Below are 17,344 nucleotides of genomic sequence, written 5' to 3'. Positions count from 1 at the left end.
CAATTTGAATTCAATTCGTTAATTCATTAATCCAATCTGATCTGATAAAATTATTAATTTTTTATTTTAAAAAAAAAAAAAATTATAAATTAATGTCAAAAGAGAATAAAAAAATAACAATTAGAAGAAAAGAAAAAAATAGATTATTTACTCTTTTTAATAAATAAATACTATGATATTATTAGTATGTATCTTAAAAGATTTATTAATATATGAATGAGAACACCTATGAATTTTTTTTTATTTTTCTGGTTACTTTTAATACAAATCAGATAAGAGTATATATATATATATATATATATATATATATAATTTTATTCGAATAATTAGATCAGCATAATCTATATCCGATTTGTTAAGCCAATAAATTATTAAATTTAAATCCGGGTATCAAATTTTTTGTTGGCTCAGGATCCATTTCACCTCTCTACAAATAGGGTTATGATAGACTCTATGACTAATTCGGCTTCATTTATGTAAGTGAAAAATAATATAGCATTCTCTATAATTACTCTTTATAAATTATGATAGATAGAGAATTTGACTCTTGAACTAATTTAAAGATATTTATGTGAGTAGAGACATCAACCCCATAAATGCAATCGGATTAATCCTTGAGGGATTACTTATATTTTCCTTTTATATATATATATATATAATTGGCATAATCATTGGAACAACATTATGAAAGGAAAGATGAATGTAGGAGAAAATATATTTCAATTGAGATGCAGAGTCGTTTGAGAGTTGGATTGCCATGGAATTAATGATTGAAGGTTGTTGTCCTTTCTTGGACCTAGACCCAAAAACCAATCAAGTTTTAATGGTGGTGACTGGTGATTGGTGAGTCATCTATCCAATTATTGCATGGGTTGAATTAAAACGAAAAGAGACCCACCTAATTGTGGTGATAAATTAAAACGAAAAGAGACCCACCTAATTGTGGTGATATTAAAACCACAACAGCTCACGATCCAAACTCTGATATATCGTTTTTATGGGAAATACATGTAGAATCATCTGTGTAGTCCATGAACCATTGAACATGATGACCATGTGGGAACATGTGATATCCCATGTTCACAATGTTACATTTTGCTCTGTTTCTCTGTCCTTATTGCGCATACAAATTGACCTCTGATTTTTCAAGGAAAATAACAATACATATATATATATATATATATATATATATATATATATATATATATATGCATTACAGAGCCAAAGCTTTAATTCAAGGGGGCGGCCATTATAATTATATGATAAAAAGTTTTGAACTAAAATAATAAATAACAGAGTAGGAGTTATTTTTTCTGAATTTTGATTTTTGAAAATTTGTGGTTGGATTCACTAGAGGAGAAAAAACATGATTTTTTTTTTTTTTTTTTCAATTTTTTGTTGGACAAATAAGTTAGAAATTGAGGGATTTAAAAAAAAAAAAATTTGAAAGTTTTTGTTAAGGTCTTTTATTACTTTATTTTATTTATTTATTTTGAGTCAAGGGGAGCACTAATAGCATTATCAAAATTTGTGTATAAAATGTATCTGTATATATATGAATTTAGTGCAGTTGTTTATCATATAAACAGAAACCTAAGTGAAACAATGATTGATGCTGCTACTTTTTTTTTTTTTTTTTTTTTAATTTTTTGTGGCTTTCCTTTTTCTTTTAAGTGGGCATTTTTCATAATAATTGAGATGAGTGGCCCAATGAATAAGAAATATTTTGGAGTAGACAAGAAACTCGGATATATGTGTAGTTTGTAAATAATTCTAACATGTTTGAAGTTTACTTTGCAATTTCGTGTATGAAAATATCACTAAATTAGAAGTCATAATAAAAAAATATATATTTAAATAAAATCTAGCTCATCTCTAATTTTTGCTTTCAAACACCTTGTGTAGATGAAATAAACACTATAAATTAAAATTGCCTTTTGACAAACATTGCAAAATACTACTTAAATAAAGTCACTATTGACTAAACAAAAAAACCCACAACACGACAAAATGACTCAAACCTTGTTCATTTTCAAATCTTGTCATTCAAGGTGATATATCAACCATTATGAATAGAAAGCTATTAAGTCTAAAGTCTTATCTAGTCTGCTTATCACACTAATAACCATTGTTCTAAGTGACATATAGTCCAATCAAAATAATAATGTACATTACAAAACTATATATATATATATATATACGCGGTTGGATATGTGTGTGGACAAGCTAAAAAAATAATAATTGTAATACATTGTTTAATGTCCTGTTGATTTAGAAAGTTGAAGGAAACTTGATATTACTTTAAAATTAATTTAGGTTACTCACATTGCTTCAATAAGGGTGGGTCCCATCCATTTTATATTATTGTGCTCACCCTTTTGCCAGCTTGTAAAGATTTGTTTTGCTCAAGTTGAGGAGGAGATTTGTCATCCATACCATGATATAAACTGTGAAAAACTATAAGATATTTAGTGATGTGTGCATATCAATGGAAGACATAATTCGGTTCATTTATTTAAAAAAAAAAAAAAAAGAAAAAAAAAAAGGGCATTTTGTGCATTCGTAAACATGCCATTCAAGTTGATTCGATCTTATCTGATGAATCAATAATTTGTGGAACTCAATAAATCGTGAGAGATTCATTTTGTGTATTGATAAATGAATGTTGGGCTCAGACGAATTCAATTCGAGTTTATTTATCTTTATAACAAATAAGGGGGTATTTATTTATTGTTTTTAAAAAAGAAGGCATATAATGAGAATTTGATCGATTAATTGATTTAGGAAATAAAAAATAAAAAACCTATCGGCCACTTGTAAGAAAGTTGGTGATACCCAGGTCGATTCAATCTTATAATTTGTAAAGAATAATGTTATTACCATAATACTTTAACAAAAAGTCTAAAGAGCTCGTGCTTATAAACCACATTATTCTTATTTTTAGAGATTTGAGAGAGAATTAATTAAAAAAAAAGTCAAGTTGTTTTTTTTTCTTCTCTCTTCTTTTCACGTCCTCTCTTTCTCTCTCTTGGTTAACCCTCAATCAATCTGCCTATTTTTCTCTCTTAATTTGAACACATAAATTTTGTAAGATGAGACTATTCTAAGGCTCAAAAACATGAAAAAAAAAAAAGAAAATATATATATCAAAATATAATTAAACAACACTTAAAATTTTTGTGATGGGATTATTTCAAAGCTCAAAAACGCAAATGAAAAAAAAAAAAAAAAATCTCAAATAGAATGAAATAGTGTCACGAACATGATAGATGAAGTCTTAACTTACGAGAACCTAGTATGTCAGCAGCGAGGAAGGGTGTAATGCAGGCGGAGAGACTCTTTGATTGAAAGATAAATGGTTAACTATGAGAGAGAAACAGACAGATTTTTGGAGGGTTAATCAAGAGAGAGAAAGAGACAGATTTGTTGAAAGTGTTAACCAAGAAAGAGAAAGAAAGAACGTGGAGAGAAGAGAGAAAAAAAGTTAATTTGTTTCCTTAATTGCAAATAATTTTTTTTAAATTAATTGTCTCTTCCAAATCACTAAAGATAAAAATTGTATAACTTATAAACGCAAACTTTTTGGACTTTTTGCAAGAGCCCTCTTGCAATAGCACAATACTCATTTGTAAAACTGCTCACCATACTGAGGAAGGTTCCTGTCAGAGTGACAAGTGAGTGTTTGGCTGAAGGCGAATTTGGTTGGAGTATATTTATCCTTGTAATAAAGAAGATAACTTAAATATGAAATTAAAATTACAAATAATGAAGGTTCGGTAACCAAGGATACTATTAAAATGCACAAATATATATATATTTTTTCCTAATTAAATGCACAAATATTTAATTAGTTTTGTGTGAATTAATTTGCTGCAGACACTTTTAGAGAAGTAAATATATCACCAACTGAGTTAACTCAGTGTCAATGTATGATTTTTTTTTTTTACATATTGATGTCACATTATTAATCAAAAAACTACAATTTCATAAACAATGCATTTGTGTTTCTAGGTAAAGAAGTACGTTGATAGTGGTATTGGCATTTATGTGACTACTAGTGCAAAACTGAAAATTGGATACAGTGAAAAAATAAAGAAGACGATTTTTATATAGTTTTTTTTTTTAATTTAATTTGAGAAACATTTTGCAATGTGAAAAAATAAAACAAATTATTAAACATATTTTTTTTTGTTTTTGTTTCACCTTCTTAGAAATTGAAAACAGTAAACAAAAAAAAAAAATGATAGTCGGGTTCGTCTAGTAACATTTTCGTTTTCTTTTTTTGCTATTTCAATAAATCAGAAATATAATTTTGTTTTCTTCACTGAAAAAAAAAAAATGAATGTTTATTAGCACTTGTTGCTGTCACAATTTTGAAAGTAAAAAACAATAACAGTGTTTAATAATCCATATTTGTTAGAGATGTACATAACATTTTCTAATTATTTTATTTTATTTTTAATACTTTTCATTAGTACCAAAAAGCTTTAAATATGTATGTAATTCAATTATATCATAAATATTAAATATGGATAATAAAATATAATATCCAATTTAAAATCACAAATCTTAATAATAACTAATACATATGTACAAAATAAGATATACTAGGACAAAAATACTCTCACCAATTATGTATATAAGTGCATGCATATGCATTATCTACACATTTATTATATAATACGTAGAATATATTTAACATATAGTATATTATAATAAATAAAAAATGGTAAATAATATATCTATAATATAATATAGATAGGGTATATAATAATATATTATATTTGTTGCATAATAATTTAATAATATTATATAAAATAAATAATGAATAATAAATAAATCATAAATATTTTTGTCCCAAAAAATAATTTACACTATTATATAATATATTATATTTTAAAAATATATTTTTGTTAAATAAAAAATAATTTACACAAATATATAATATAATTATATATTAAAAATATAACTTTTATTCTTGTTTAATATGTAACATTAGTATATAACATGAATAATATACATTTTATTTGAAATGAATAGTGTATATGTAATAATAATAGTGAAAATATTTTTATTTAACAATGTCGAAAACACGAAAAATACTTTTTTTATGTTTTCTTTTTTATTTACAAAAATAAAAAATATTTTCTGTTATAGAAAAATAAAAATATATTATTAAACATAATTTTTATTTTTGTTTCTGACAGTAGAAAATGTTTCGGTTACCAGATCCAACTAACCAAGTATTTCAATTACCAATGAAAATTAGTTTAAATTTGCACGCGTGTTCGTACCAAAACATTTCAGGGGCAATTTTGTGAGGGGCAATTTTGCGAGCGCGCGTGTGCGCACCGAAACATTTCGGGAAAACCTCAACTTCATCATGTACCAAAATGCAACTTCTATATAAGGTTTAGCAAAAAGTGGTTTTTAAGTTAGAATGTTTTTCTTATATACCAAAATTCAACTTCTATATATATATATATATTGATTAATAGTAATAAAAATCGAATCATATGTGTAAGCATCTAACAATTTCTTTAGATATTATATCAGGATTTTTATCACTATATAATAATTAAAATTTTATTTACTATTTATTTTTTTAAATTTTTTAGCAGACACACACACAACATTATATTTGAATTCTCAACCTTTTATTGGAGAGACTGGATCATACATCTGAACCAATGTCTTTATAGGATACTAAAATTTTGATTGCTTCAAGCTTTTTTTTTTTGGAAACAGGAACTCCCCTGTGCAAGGCCCTTTAGGAACCCACCCCAAGTTATAAACCTATGCCAGGTGCACCGGCCCCTTAACACGCGCAGCAGTCAATCGAGAGAAATAGATGGCTTGGAAAGAGTCAAATACCGGTCATGTCAAACCTGCCTCCAAGCTCCAACCATCACATCTATGCCCCCGGAGGCAACTTCAAGCTCTTTTATATACATATATATATAATTTTGATTGCTTCAAGCTCTTTTATAAATTTTGAATGTCTATTTTATATGTATAGATTTTTTTTTTTTTTTTTTTTTTTTTTTTTTTTTTTCTCTCTTACTGTAAACAAGATCCTAATTTTAGATATTTTATTTCCCTTGAATTTGTAGGTACTTGTTCATCAAGCCTTGATATAATTTGTCACCATGAAATATAGAACATAATGCTTAAAAGGGATTACTAGGTAGTAGGTATTTTAGGTTGGAGGGGTATAAAAGGAAAATAATGAGAAAAAAAAAAAAAAAATCAATCAATTTCGTTTTAAATTTAGAAAACATTTACTAGTGTTGAAGAAGCCGCCGTGACGGTATCCACCATGGTTTTTGCATCAATGACCTGAACAAAGAGACAGAATCCCGTGTGAATGTGTACAAACTTTGACTCGCTCCGATATTCATTAAATTTTCTTTATTTATCCCCTTTGAATGTAGTCTCGTGACTCATCATTATTCATCGAGTCCCACTGTCCTCTGCACTCTGCAAATTGATTAAAGCACAATAATTGAATTAGAAAAAATTAGGTCCATTTGGCATCACTTTGTTAAAAAAAAAAAACGTTTTAATTAACACATAAATAGTATTTTTGCTTTATGAGTTAACAAAAAAAAAAAAAAAGTTAAAAAATACGATTAGACACGATGTTTTGTAGTAGAAATATCAGAAATAACCGTTATGGTTTTAGGCCATAAATAATTGTCAAAATAAAAAAAAAAATTATTTTTTTGGTGTTTTGGTTTTGGACTACTATTCATAAAGTGTTTTAGAACTCTGTAAAATAAAATAAAATCGCACCAAACATACTTTTGTTACTACAATCGATACTGTAGCAGGTCAAAAATAGTAAAAACAAAATGCGGGGCCTAAGATTTCAATTTCATGCAACAAATACGATAAATTTCACATAATTTTCTTTGCTTATAAGTTTAGACACCAAATCCATGCAACCAAGCATAGTAGATTATTATTATTTTTTTTCTTCAATGCAAGAAACGTTAGAAATTTGACCTTCAAAGATTCACCGAAAACACTAACCCATTAAGTTGTCGAGATATTTGCGACCAACCAGGACATTGAAAAATATACATTTCATAAAACTGTGACAATAATCATATGAAATTACAACAATTTGACTCAATACTATGTGAATTCCATGAAGATCACTCCAAAATCATTTGATTTCCATGAGATTATGACAATTGCACTCACAATTCGGGGAACACCACAAAATTCCTAGATCCGGGTGTATCATTTAAAGTTAGTAATTGTACCACCATGGATCGCGTCCCACCCGTCTCATCAATTTTTAGTTCTTATCGTAATATCATCAATTATAAATTTAAAATTTTTTCTTTGTTGATTCAATTTCAGTTAGACTATACAAAATTTTAGATTTGATTCGACTAGCTAAGATCTAAAAACGCGTAATAAGTAAAGGGAGAGCATTCACATATTAGACGTTCCCTCTAATTTTAGGTTGTTAAATTGGAAAGGAAAAATGACCGGTTGGTTGGTGGGTAAAACTTCCGCGTCTAGCTCACCCACTTCATTTTGTAATAATAATTATTATTATTATGCCACGCCCGTGATGAGTGAATCACAAGAGCCAAATTTAAGTATCAATCAATTGATCTGACGACTGTGATTGAATCAACCAGTAGACCATGTGGCCCCAAAGGAGTCCATCAAAGATAACCTGAGCAATAGAAAAGGGGTCTCTGCAAAAGAGAAAATCAATGTGAAGTAGAGAATCTCAAGAGAGTAAACAGAGTGTGTGGATAAAGGCGAGAGAACACGTGATGAAAGCTTCAAATATATCGTCATTATATATATATATATATATATCTCCCTCCCTCCCTCTCTCTCTCTCTCTCTCTCTCTCATAAGCTGTCCCCGTTTTGTTTTAATGCAATCATTCATGTAACCAGACAAGTATCACCGTCCCCACTTCCTCCCCCTTCACTCTCTCTCTCTAAATCCACTTGCTTTCTCTCTCTATATTTTTGCATGATTTCACAGCTCCTTCATCATTCCCTCCAATTTTGCCTTTTCACAATAGCTCAAGGAGGGAGAGTAATGGAGAAGAAAGTGATGAATTTGATATTGAAATGTGTTGCCGTTTTTGCGATACTGGGTTTCTGCCACGTGGCCGCTGCGTCAACCCAGAAGAGTACCTACATCGTTCACATGGCGAAATCACAAATGCCGACTACTTTTGACGACCACACTCACTGGTACGACTCGTCTCTCAAATCGGTCTCTGACTCGGCCGAAATGCTCTACACATACAACAACGTCGTCCATGGATTCTCGACGAGATTGACGGAGGAGGAAGTTCAATCACTCCAAAATCAACCCGGGATTGTCTCTGTCTTGCCGGAGTTGAAATACGAGCTCCACACAACTCGGACACCGGAGTTCCTCGGGCTCGACAAGAGTGCCGATTTGTTCCCCGAGTCTGCCATATTGAGTGAAGTGATCGTCGGCGTTTTGGACACGGGTGTGTGGCCGGAAAGTAAGAGCTTCGACGACACCGGACTCGGACCCATTCCGAGTTCTTGGAAGGGTCAGTGCGAAGAGGGCACAAACTTCACTTTATCGAACTGTAATCGGAAGCTGATCGGTGCAAGGTACTTTTCGAAAGGCTACGAGGCGACTCTGGGTCCAATTGACGAGTCCAAGGAGTCGAAATCGCCGAGAGACGACGACGGTCACGGAACCCACACCTCCACCACGGCGGCGGGTTCGGTCGTCACCGACGCGAGCCTCTTCGGGTATGCTTCTGGGACGGCGCGTGGGATGGCGACGCGCGCGAGGGTTGCCATTTACAAGGTGTGCTGGATCGGAGGCTGTTTCAGCTCCGACATACTAATGGCAATGGAGAAGGCCATCGACGACGGCGTCAACGTCATGTCGATGTCTCTCGGTGGCGGTATGTCAGATTACAGCCGCGACAGCGTCGCCCTCGGAGCCTTCGCCGCCATGCAGAAGGGCATCCTCGTCTCGTGCTCCGCCGGGAACTCCGGACCCAGCCCGTACAGTCTCTCCAACGTGGCGCCGTGGATCACCACCGTCGGCGCCGGAACTCTGGACCGTGATTTCCCGGCGTACGTTAGCCTCGGGAACGGGATGAACTACTCGGGCGTGTCGCTCTACCGAGGCGACTCGGCGAACTCAATCCCGAGTCAAATGCTACCTTTTGTGTATGCTGGTAATGCGAGTAATTCTTCGAACGGTAATCTTTGTATGATGGACACATTGATTGGTGAAAAGGTCAAAGGTAAAATTGTGTTGTGTGACCGTGGGGTAAATGCTAGGGTTCAAAAGGGTGCTGTGGTAAAAGATGCTGGTGGGGCCGGGATGGTTTTGGCAAATACTGACGCAAATGGGGAGGAGCTGGTGGCGGACGCCCATCTGCTGCCGGCCACGGCGGTGGGTCAGAAATCCGGCGACAAGATAAAGAGTTACCTATTGTCGGATCCCAAACCAACGGCCACGATTCTTTTTGAAGGAACGAAGGTGGGGATCGAGCCATCACCGGTTGTGGCGGCCTTTAGTTCAAGAGGGCCCAACTCGATCACCCCGGAAATCTTGAAGCCCGATCTGCTCGCGCCAGGTGTCAACATCTTAGCGGGTTGGTCCGGGGCAGTGGGACCCACTGGACTAGCGGTTGACACGAGGCGCGTGGGGTTCAATATCATATCTGGCACGTCGATGTCGTGCCCGCACGTGAGCGGACTCGCGGCGCTGCTCAAGGCGGCGCATCCGGAGTGGAGCGCCGCCGCGATACGGTCAGCTCTCATGACGACAGCCTACACAACATACAAAACCGGTCAGATGATCCAGGACGTCGCCACCGGAAAGCCATCTACGCCGTTTGATCACGGAGCTGGACACGTGGACCCCGTATCAGCCCTTAATCCCGGACTGGTCTACGATATGGACGTCTCTGATTACTTGTACTTCCTCTGTGCCTTAAACTACACCGAGTCACAGATTAACACGCTTGCTAGAAATAACTTCACTTGTGATTCAAGCAAGACCTACAGTGTCAACAATCTCAACTACCCATCTTTTGCTGTGTCAATTCAAACCGCCCACATGGGCGGTGGTGGTGGCGGCGGAAGTGGTGGAGCCACCGTGGTTAAGCACGTTAGAACACTCACTAACGTGGGTTCTTCTCCAGCGACATATAAAGTTTCTATTCATTCACAATCTGACTCGGCTAAGGTTTCGGTTGAACCCGATTCGCTGAGTTTCACTGAGTTGAATGAGAAGAAATCTTACACGGTGACTTTCACAGCCGGTTCGATGCCGTCGAATACGAATAGCTTCGGCCGGATTGAGTGGTCGGACGGGAAGCACATTGTGGGAAGTCCGTTTGCTGTTAGTTGGACATGAAAAGGTTAATTATGTCCCTCACTCACTTGGACTAAGTGTGAGTGAAGTTTGATTATTGGTAATTTAAAATTTGTTAGGGCTTGTTTGTTTGCCAGCAAAAAATGGGAAGCTGGTTCTAGGGTTTGATATTGTTCTCTGCGGAAGAAGACATTGAAAAAGTCCATAAAAGTAGGAATCAAATGTTTTCTTGCTCAGTATACATTGTTATTCACAATACTCTTATGTATTTTATTAACAAAAAAATGAAAACCCCAAAAAATGAAAATTAGTCAAGAATTTCTTTGGATTTGACTTGAATATTTCATTTGATTCAATTCTGTATACATTCTTTTTATTGGGTTAAGACTATTAGCTAGTAACAGATTGGATAAAAGATCATGAATCAATTTTATTTACGGTGTATTTTTTAAATCACATTTGTGATTATATAATGGGCAATATTTATATTTTGGAAAAATAACACTCATATTTTTTTGTGTGGTATATCTAAGTAGTTAAATTTGAAAAAAATAGCAAAAAATGGTTTATGTTGTATGTGTATATAAGTCATTTAAATTTAAAAAATGAACAAAGAAAGACTTGAAGTCATTGTTAAGTTATAAAATTTCAAAAACTTTTCGTATCTTTTTCGATAATGGCTTTGTATCTTTGTATCTTTTTCGATAATGGCCTTGTATATATTACCCTCATATATGTATATATATATATATACTGAACTGATGCTGTACATATCAAGTCATCGCCGCTATTTCATTATTGGTGGTAGTGATGATAAAAAAGAAATCTAAAAAAAGAAAAGAAAAGAAAAGAAGGGTAGTTTAGTCATTTTACATTTAGTTAGTTTTTTATCTTATTTTTTATTTAGAGGGACACTTTAATCTTTTCAGCATTTAGATCCTTATGTTGTTGCTCCAAAATTAAACGTTAGGAACTTTTTAGAATGTATAAGGGGTTATACACTATATACATAACATACGAATGTTTTTCGCTTTATATATACTTTAGTCTTTTCAGCATTTAGATCCTTGTGTTGTTCTAGAATTGAACATTAGCAATTTTTAGAATGTATAAAGAGTTATACACTCTACATATATAGCACACTAATGTTTTTTGCTCGCCACCCTTATATAATTTAGTCATATTGTACTTAACTTGCAAGAGTCTATATTTGAATTTTGATTTAAAAACAATACTGTATGAATAATAATTTAGATTTCGAAAGTCAAATAATTTTAACTAATTTAACTAATTTATGTAAATGAAATTATCATCATTTACATGTTATTAATATCCGACATCAACCTACACAAAATCAATTGAATTCGTCCAACTATCCAACTCTACAACAATTTAAATCATGCATTTGGGGATGCATTTCTCTTACCATTGAAAGCAAAGCTTTGGGTTGACAAAATACTATGGTTGCCAAATTAGGTATTAGATAGTGGGCATTGTTGAGAATGGAAAAGGTGCCCCTTTTGGGCAGAGTAGTATCAAATTTGATTAGCACATGGTGGTCACACATTGGACCATGTTAGTGAGGACAATTATTGGGTTCATACCACCATGTGCCATGATTGTCATGTAAGTGTTCTCCATAAATTGTCATCACTGGTCTTTATTAATTAAACACAACAGAAACATTGGTCCACATATCTTGCTTTGGAGTTATTGTTTAACCGAAATAGTGGACTTCTAGTGCAGCAAAAACAGTTTAATACTCCATCAGTCGCATATGTCTCTGCTGTGAAATTTAATGGTTGTTTGGTTTGTAATTATGAAAATAATTTTTTATTTTAATTGTATAAAAAAATTTTAGTTTTTTTAAAATTATTTTGTAAAAATTCAATTATAAAAATGTCTATTTTTAAAGAACAATTATTTATAATTCTCTAAAATTTGTTCTCTATTTTCTGAATTTCTAAGAATTGTTTTCAGAGTTACAAATTAAGCATGCCCTGACTTTTTAAGAGAATGAATTTTAATATATTTTTTTATTATATTAATAGTGAATGAATGATCAAATATGTCCATAGTGGATCCATATGAATGATAGTATGATATCTTTTATAAGTTCAATACAAGAAGGTTAGATTGGAAATGTCACCAAAAAAAAAAAAATAGTAGTTTGACTGTTCAAATGAAACCTTTATTTTGGGACAGCCAAAATGGATATTTAGGGTCCGTTTGGCATTGGATGTATTTTAGGCGTTATGTTTTTTATTAATACCAAAGCAACGATTTTGTTGGAGTGTTTTAGGTAAAAATCAGAACCATATTTGGTAATGAAAATTTGTTTTGGGACTACTCTTCGACACAAAGTTTTTGATCACATCAGTCACCAGCCAAATATTGTCATGTATTCTCCTTCCTTGATGAAAGCTGATTGCTCCAACCCTACTATAGAAGGTAGAACAACATCTATTGGCCAAAAATTTTGAAATAACTTTATAAGTAAAAGGTTATATGGGGCTATAGGCCTATAATTCTCAATCTTGTCAATTCGAAAATTTGCTTTCATAAGGGACTTGGCACCGACATACTGTTTTGAATAAATAGAAATTAATAGGACAAGGAGCTGCACGTGGGGAAGCTTGATAGGTTGCCTTATCTGGGTCAAATTGTACAACATCCCTATGGAATACTGAACTCCATTGGGGTTGAGCTACATAGCAAGAAGTGTGATTGGGCGGCCGTTGCATGCTGATTCATTCAGTGATCGGGGGCTTGCTTCTTTCAGTATTAATGGGCGTAGGTTCAAATACTAGTGGAAACCCTTTTTGAAGAAGGTAGCGATAAACATTGTATCCCCCATTTCGCCACCAGTAATCTCTTCGGTCTTCAACAAGCAATACGGGAACAAGCCCAGATTAGGACAGTTCTTTCGCTACAATACCAAAGCACACAATATTACCAAGTGATATGGGTTTGGACAAATTTTTTTTGATAATTTATGAACTTTTCCAAACTAATATAAACCGTCTCAAATAAGATATGAATACAAATTTGAATACCGATACCCAAAAAATAATATCATAATGCATGTCAGGTCCTTCATTTGAAACAGAGGGAGTAACACACAAGGATATTGGTATTTAAGGTTGACAGAGAGTTCAAAAGTTGAACACATTTGATTGTATTTATAAGATGACACCACGATGATATCATTTTTCAATCAATTAAAATAGTTGGAAATTTATTGAATTCTCTTTGGTTTAAAGATTCTCTTTGGAGTTCTGTTAATTTATGCCAAAAACATATTAGGTAAGTTTCATACCACAGATAGATGTAAATCTCCAATTCTGTTTTTTGCAATATTCATTGTAAATCTCAAATGATGAAGGAGAAGAAAATTGATTTTTAGGCCATTTACAGTAGGGTGTGGGCTACTTGAATTAATTTTATTTTATATAAAAAATGTAATATATATATATATATATATATATATATTACCAAACAGAAATAAATATCATTAAGAACATGAGTAAAGATCCTTATGAATTACATTCAACATCCATGAATGCCAAACTTGCCACTGAATTACCATCATTTACCCAACTCATGGCACTTTGTATTGGAAATTCTCCTCAATCCAATTCTCTGAGCAATTCACTGAATTCAACCTTTCCAAAAGAAAAAAAAAAAAAAAAAAAAAAAAAAAATTCAGTGAATTCAGCTTAAATCTCCAATGTTGAAGTAAAAGATATATATATATATATATATATTTGTTTGAATTCAATATTATATACAATTTGTTTTTCATCCCATTTAATATATTTAATACTGTATTACATTTAGTGGAAAACTCTTAACACAGTTATATATATATATATATTTGTTTGAATTCAATATTATATACAATTTGTTTTTCATCCCATTTAATATATTTAATACTGTATTACATTTAGTGGAAAACTCTTAACACAGTTCATCCTATTTCATATATAATGGTGTGACTACCTAAATTATTGACTTAAAACATAAAATAAAAAATGCATACAAAAAAAAAAAAAAAACACACACACACTCTCTCTCTTTTAATAGTTAAAAAACACACACATGAGGATAAGGGGAGAATTAAATGGCAGAGGAAGCTCTCTCGAGAAAAAGTATAATTTAACACTTTTTTAGCCGCGTTTTGCGGTTTTGCTAACAGCTCATACGTGCATGACTCGTGGCAAAAACTCAAAGAAACAGAAAATGTCATGTTATATGAAGCTAGTAAAGCAACCTACATATATATATATATATTCTGTAAGTAATATTACTAGCAATCAATCAACCAGAGAGATGGAAAAGAGTAGTACTACATAGCAGACTAGGAAAGCTGGTAATGATTCAGCCGATGAGAAGGGAAAATTTGAAGGGTTACCATTAGAGAGCAGTCCGTACACGCAGTACAGGGACATGGAGGATTACAAGCTCCAGGGGTACGGTACTCAAGGCCACCAGCAACCGCAGCCCGGCCACGGCGGTGGTGCCTCCACCAATGCCCCCACCGCTTCTGCCGGCCGTGCTGCTTCTGATGCTAAGCTCTCCCCCACTGATCATCCCGTCAACCGCCAAGGTGTCCCATAATTATTTCAATATACACATATTACATATGCTTATGTCTGTGTTGTTGGGTTTATTTCCTTTTATGTGGAGGAAAGTCCAAGTAGGTTTTATTAAAACCCAAAGCCTAGCTCTTTAGGGTGAATAACCTTAAGGAATTCAGAATAAAAAGAGAGGAAGATCAGCCGTAGTTTTCACAAGAAAGAGAGAAGAAAAATGTAGGTTTTTTCTATTCTGCCCAGATTTCATCAAACGTCGGATCACGCTTCATCCGTGGTCCGATCGAGCTGAAATTTGAAGAAGAGGTTCACGACACAATGAGTTAAAATCTGAACGGTGTAGATCGGATTTTGAGCTCAGGAACAGTGATTCATACCCATGAACAATAACCAGATTTTGGTATTTTCTCTCCAATTCTCTTTGTTTTTGCCAAGATTGTTGATATCTTGATAAGATGTATTATAGCCTCTAATTGCGATTAGAGAAAACTTTGTGTACCCATTATTTGGTTGATAGTGGAGATTTTAACTGGACTAGGTCCAGTGGTTTTTGTTCCTCGCATCGGAGAAATTTTCCACGTAAAAAATTGCTTGTGTTCTTGTGGCTTGGTTTGATATTTTTTTTTTTATTTTTATTTTTTTCCTATTATTTTCAGCACATATAAAAGTAGAAATATACTATATTTGCTTGTATATAGTAGGGCTGCAAGTTGGGCTGGCCCAACCCAGCCCAGTCCCAACCCAACCTCAACCCGAATCGGGTTGGGTTGGGCTAACCCGAATTGTATTCAACATGGGTTATGATTAAAACCCAGCCCGAGTGTTTTCGGGCCGGTCGGGTCGGGTTTACGGGTTGTGTTTTTAAAAAATATATTAAAAAATAATTTTTTTTTTTGAAAATTTATATATTATATATTATATAATATATATATTTGATTATATTATTATTAAAAAACAAAAAAGTTTTAGGGCAAATCATTTCAGCCTCCCACCAGGTCGCATTCTCAACTCTCTCTCTCCCCCAACTGCAAACTACAAAATCTACCAGAATCAAAAGTTCAAAACCCATATATTTAAGATCTGATTTTGAATGGGATCAAGCTTTTTAGAGTAGGAGCAGTCAAGACCAACCTTTTTCAAGTAAATCCACATAGGCTTGTAACACATGTATGCTCTCAATGATTGTAAAACAGTTTTTTCATTGAGCATGACAATTATTTTTCCATTCGATCAGAGATCTGCTGATACACGGCTCAAATCTAAAATTTTGATGATTAATCGTCTAGCTTCAGCCCTGATTGTTGCAGGGCGGATAATCTCAGAATAATGATTGGTCTGCAAGAATCAACAGTTCAAAACCCATATCGGCATAACTTGTATGTATGGGTTTTGTTTTAATTTTTGGAAGTGACGGCGGCGGAGGCGGATTATCGGCTGAGGGCGAGGGACGACAGTGGCGGTTCAGCGGCAAAGGACGGCAGTAGAGAGAGAAAGAAGAGAGGAGAGAGAAAGGAGAAAAAAAAAAAAATTAATTTCGGGTTTTGGGTTGGGTTCGGGTTGAGCTCGAGCCCAACCCGAATATGTTTGGGTTTTGACAAAACCCAACCCGAACATGAGCCCGATTTGTGAATTGTATGTCCAAATTTCAAAATTTATGGGTTGGGGTTGGGCTGGGCTGGGTTAGCCCGCCCAAGTTGTAGCCCTAGTATATAGGGAGAAGAGTTATTCCGCTATATTTGTTTATTGTTATCTCTCCCAACAAAGTGGTATCAGAGCGCCAGGTTGACAGTTTGAGTTATGGAAGCAAATACGAGTATAATGATTAATCTCAATGGTTCAAATTATTACATATGGAAAGGAAAAATGGAGGATCTTCTTTGTGTGAAAGATTATTACCTACCGGTGTTTAGTGCTGAAAAACCAGAAAAAAGTCTGATGTGGAATGGACTTTGTTACATCGACAAGTGTGTGGGTATATCAGGCAGTGGGTAGATGATAATGTTTTGAACCATATTAGTGGAGAGACGAATGCACGTTCTCTATGGAGTAAGCTTGAACAACTATATGCTAGAAAGACTAGAAATAATAAATTGTTTCTGATTAGGCAGATGATGGCTTTGAGATACCGGGACGGGATTCCTTTATCTGATCACCTGAATACATTCCAAGGAATTATTAATCAGCTGGCTGGAATGGGTATTAAGTTTGATGATGAGATACAAGGGTTATGGTTGCTTGGTTCATTACCGGACTCATGGGAGACGCTCAGAACTTCATTGTCTAACTCCGCTCCAGAAGGTGTAATCACAATGGATATGGCCAAGAGTTGTTTGCTAAATGAAGAGATGAGAAGAAAAACACAAGGATCCTCTTCACAGTCAGAGATCTTG

General features: G+C 33.7%; 2 protein-coding genes across 2 annotated transcripts; both read left to right on the top strand.

Moving 5' to 3' along the window:
* Positions 1-7,874: 7,874 nt before the first annotated feature.
* LOC132266965 (subtilisin-like protease SBT1.7) lies at positions 7,875-10,687 on the top strand. The gene has a single exon (XM_059767996.1). It carries the CDS (start codon positions 8,008-8,010, stop codon positions 10,399-10,401), a length of 2,394 nt encoding a protein of 797 aa, XP_059623979.1. The 5' UTR covers positions 7,875-8,007; the 3' UTR covers positions 10,402-10,687.
* Positions 10,688-14,482: 3,795 nt separating this feature from the next.
* LOC132316543 (uncharacterized) lies at positions 14,483-14,979 on the top strand. Its single transcript, XM_059815019.1, has 2 exons — positions 14,483-14,510; positions 14,744-14,979. Exons 1-2 carry the CDS (start codon positions 14,483-14,485, stop codon positions 14,977-14,979), a joined length of 264 nt encoding a protein of 87 aa, XP_059671002.1.
* Positions 14,980-17,344: the final 2,365 nt, after the last annotated feature.

The sequence above is a fragment of the Cornus florida genome, unplaced genomic scaffold (genome assembly GCF_030987335.1).
Source record: "Cornus florida cultivar Cherokee Brave unplaced genomic scaffold, ASM3098733v1 CherokeeBrave_3.0.0_Hap2_Chr07, whole genome shotgun sequence".
Classification (NCBI taxonomy): Eukaryota; Viridiplantae; Streptophyta; class Magnoliopsida; order Cornales; family Cornaceae; genus Cornus; species Cornus florida.
The sequence above is the reverse complement of the archived record's forward strand: the minus strand, read 5'-3'. Positions and strand labels throughout refer to the sequence as shown.

Coding starts and splice junctions, on each gene's coding strand:
- LOC132316543 (XM_059815019.1), top strand. CDS start 14,483: ATGGCAGAGGAAGCTCTCTCGAGAAAAA. Junction 14,511..14,743: donor GGAAGCTCTCTCGAGAAAAA/GTATAATTTAAC, acceptor GTAATGATTCAG/CCGATGAGAAGGGAAAATTT.
- LOC132266965 (XM_059767996.1), top strand. CDS start 8,008: ATGATTTCACAGCTCCTTCATCATTCCCTCCAATTTTGCCTTTTCACA.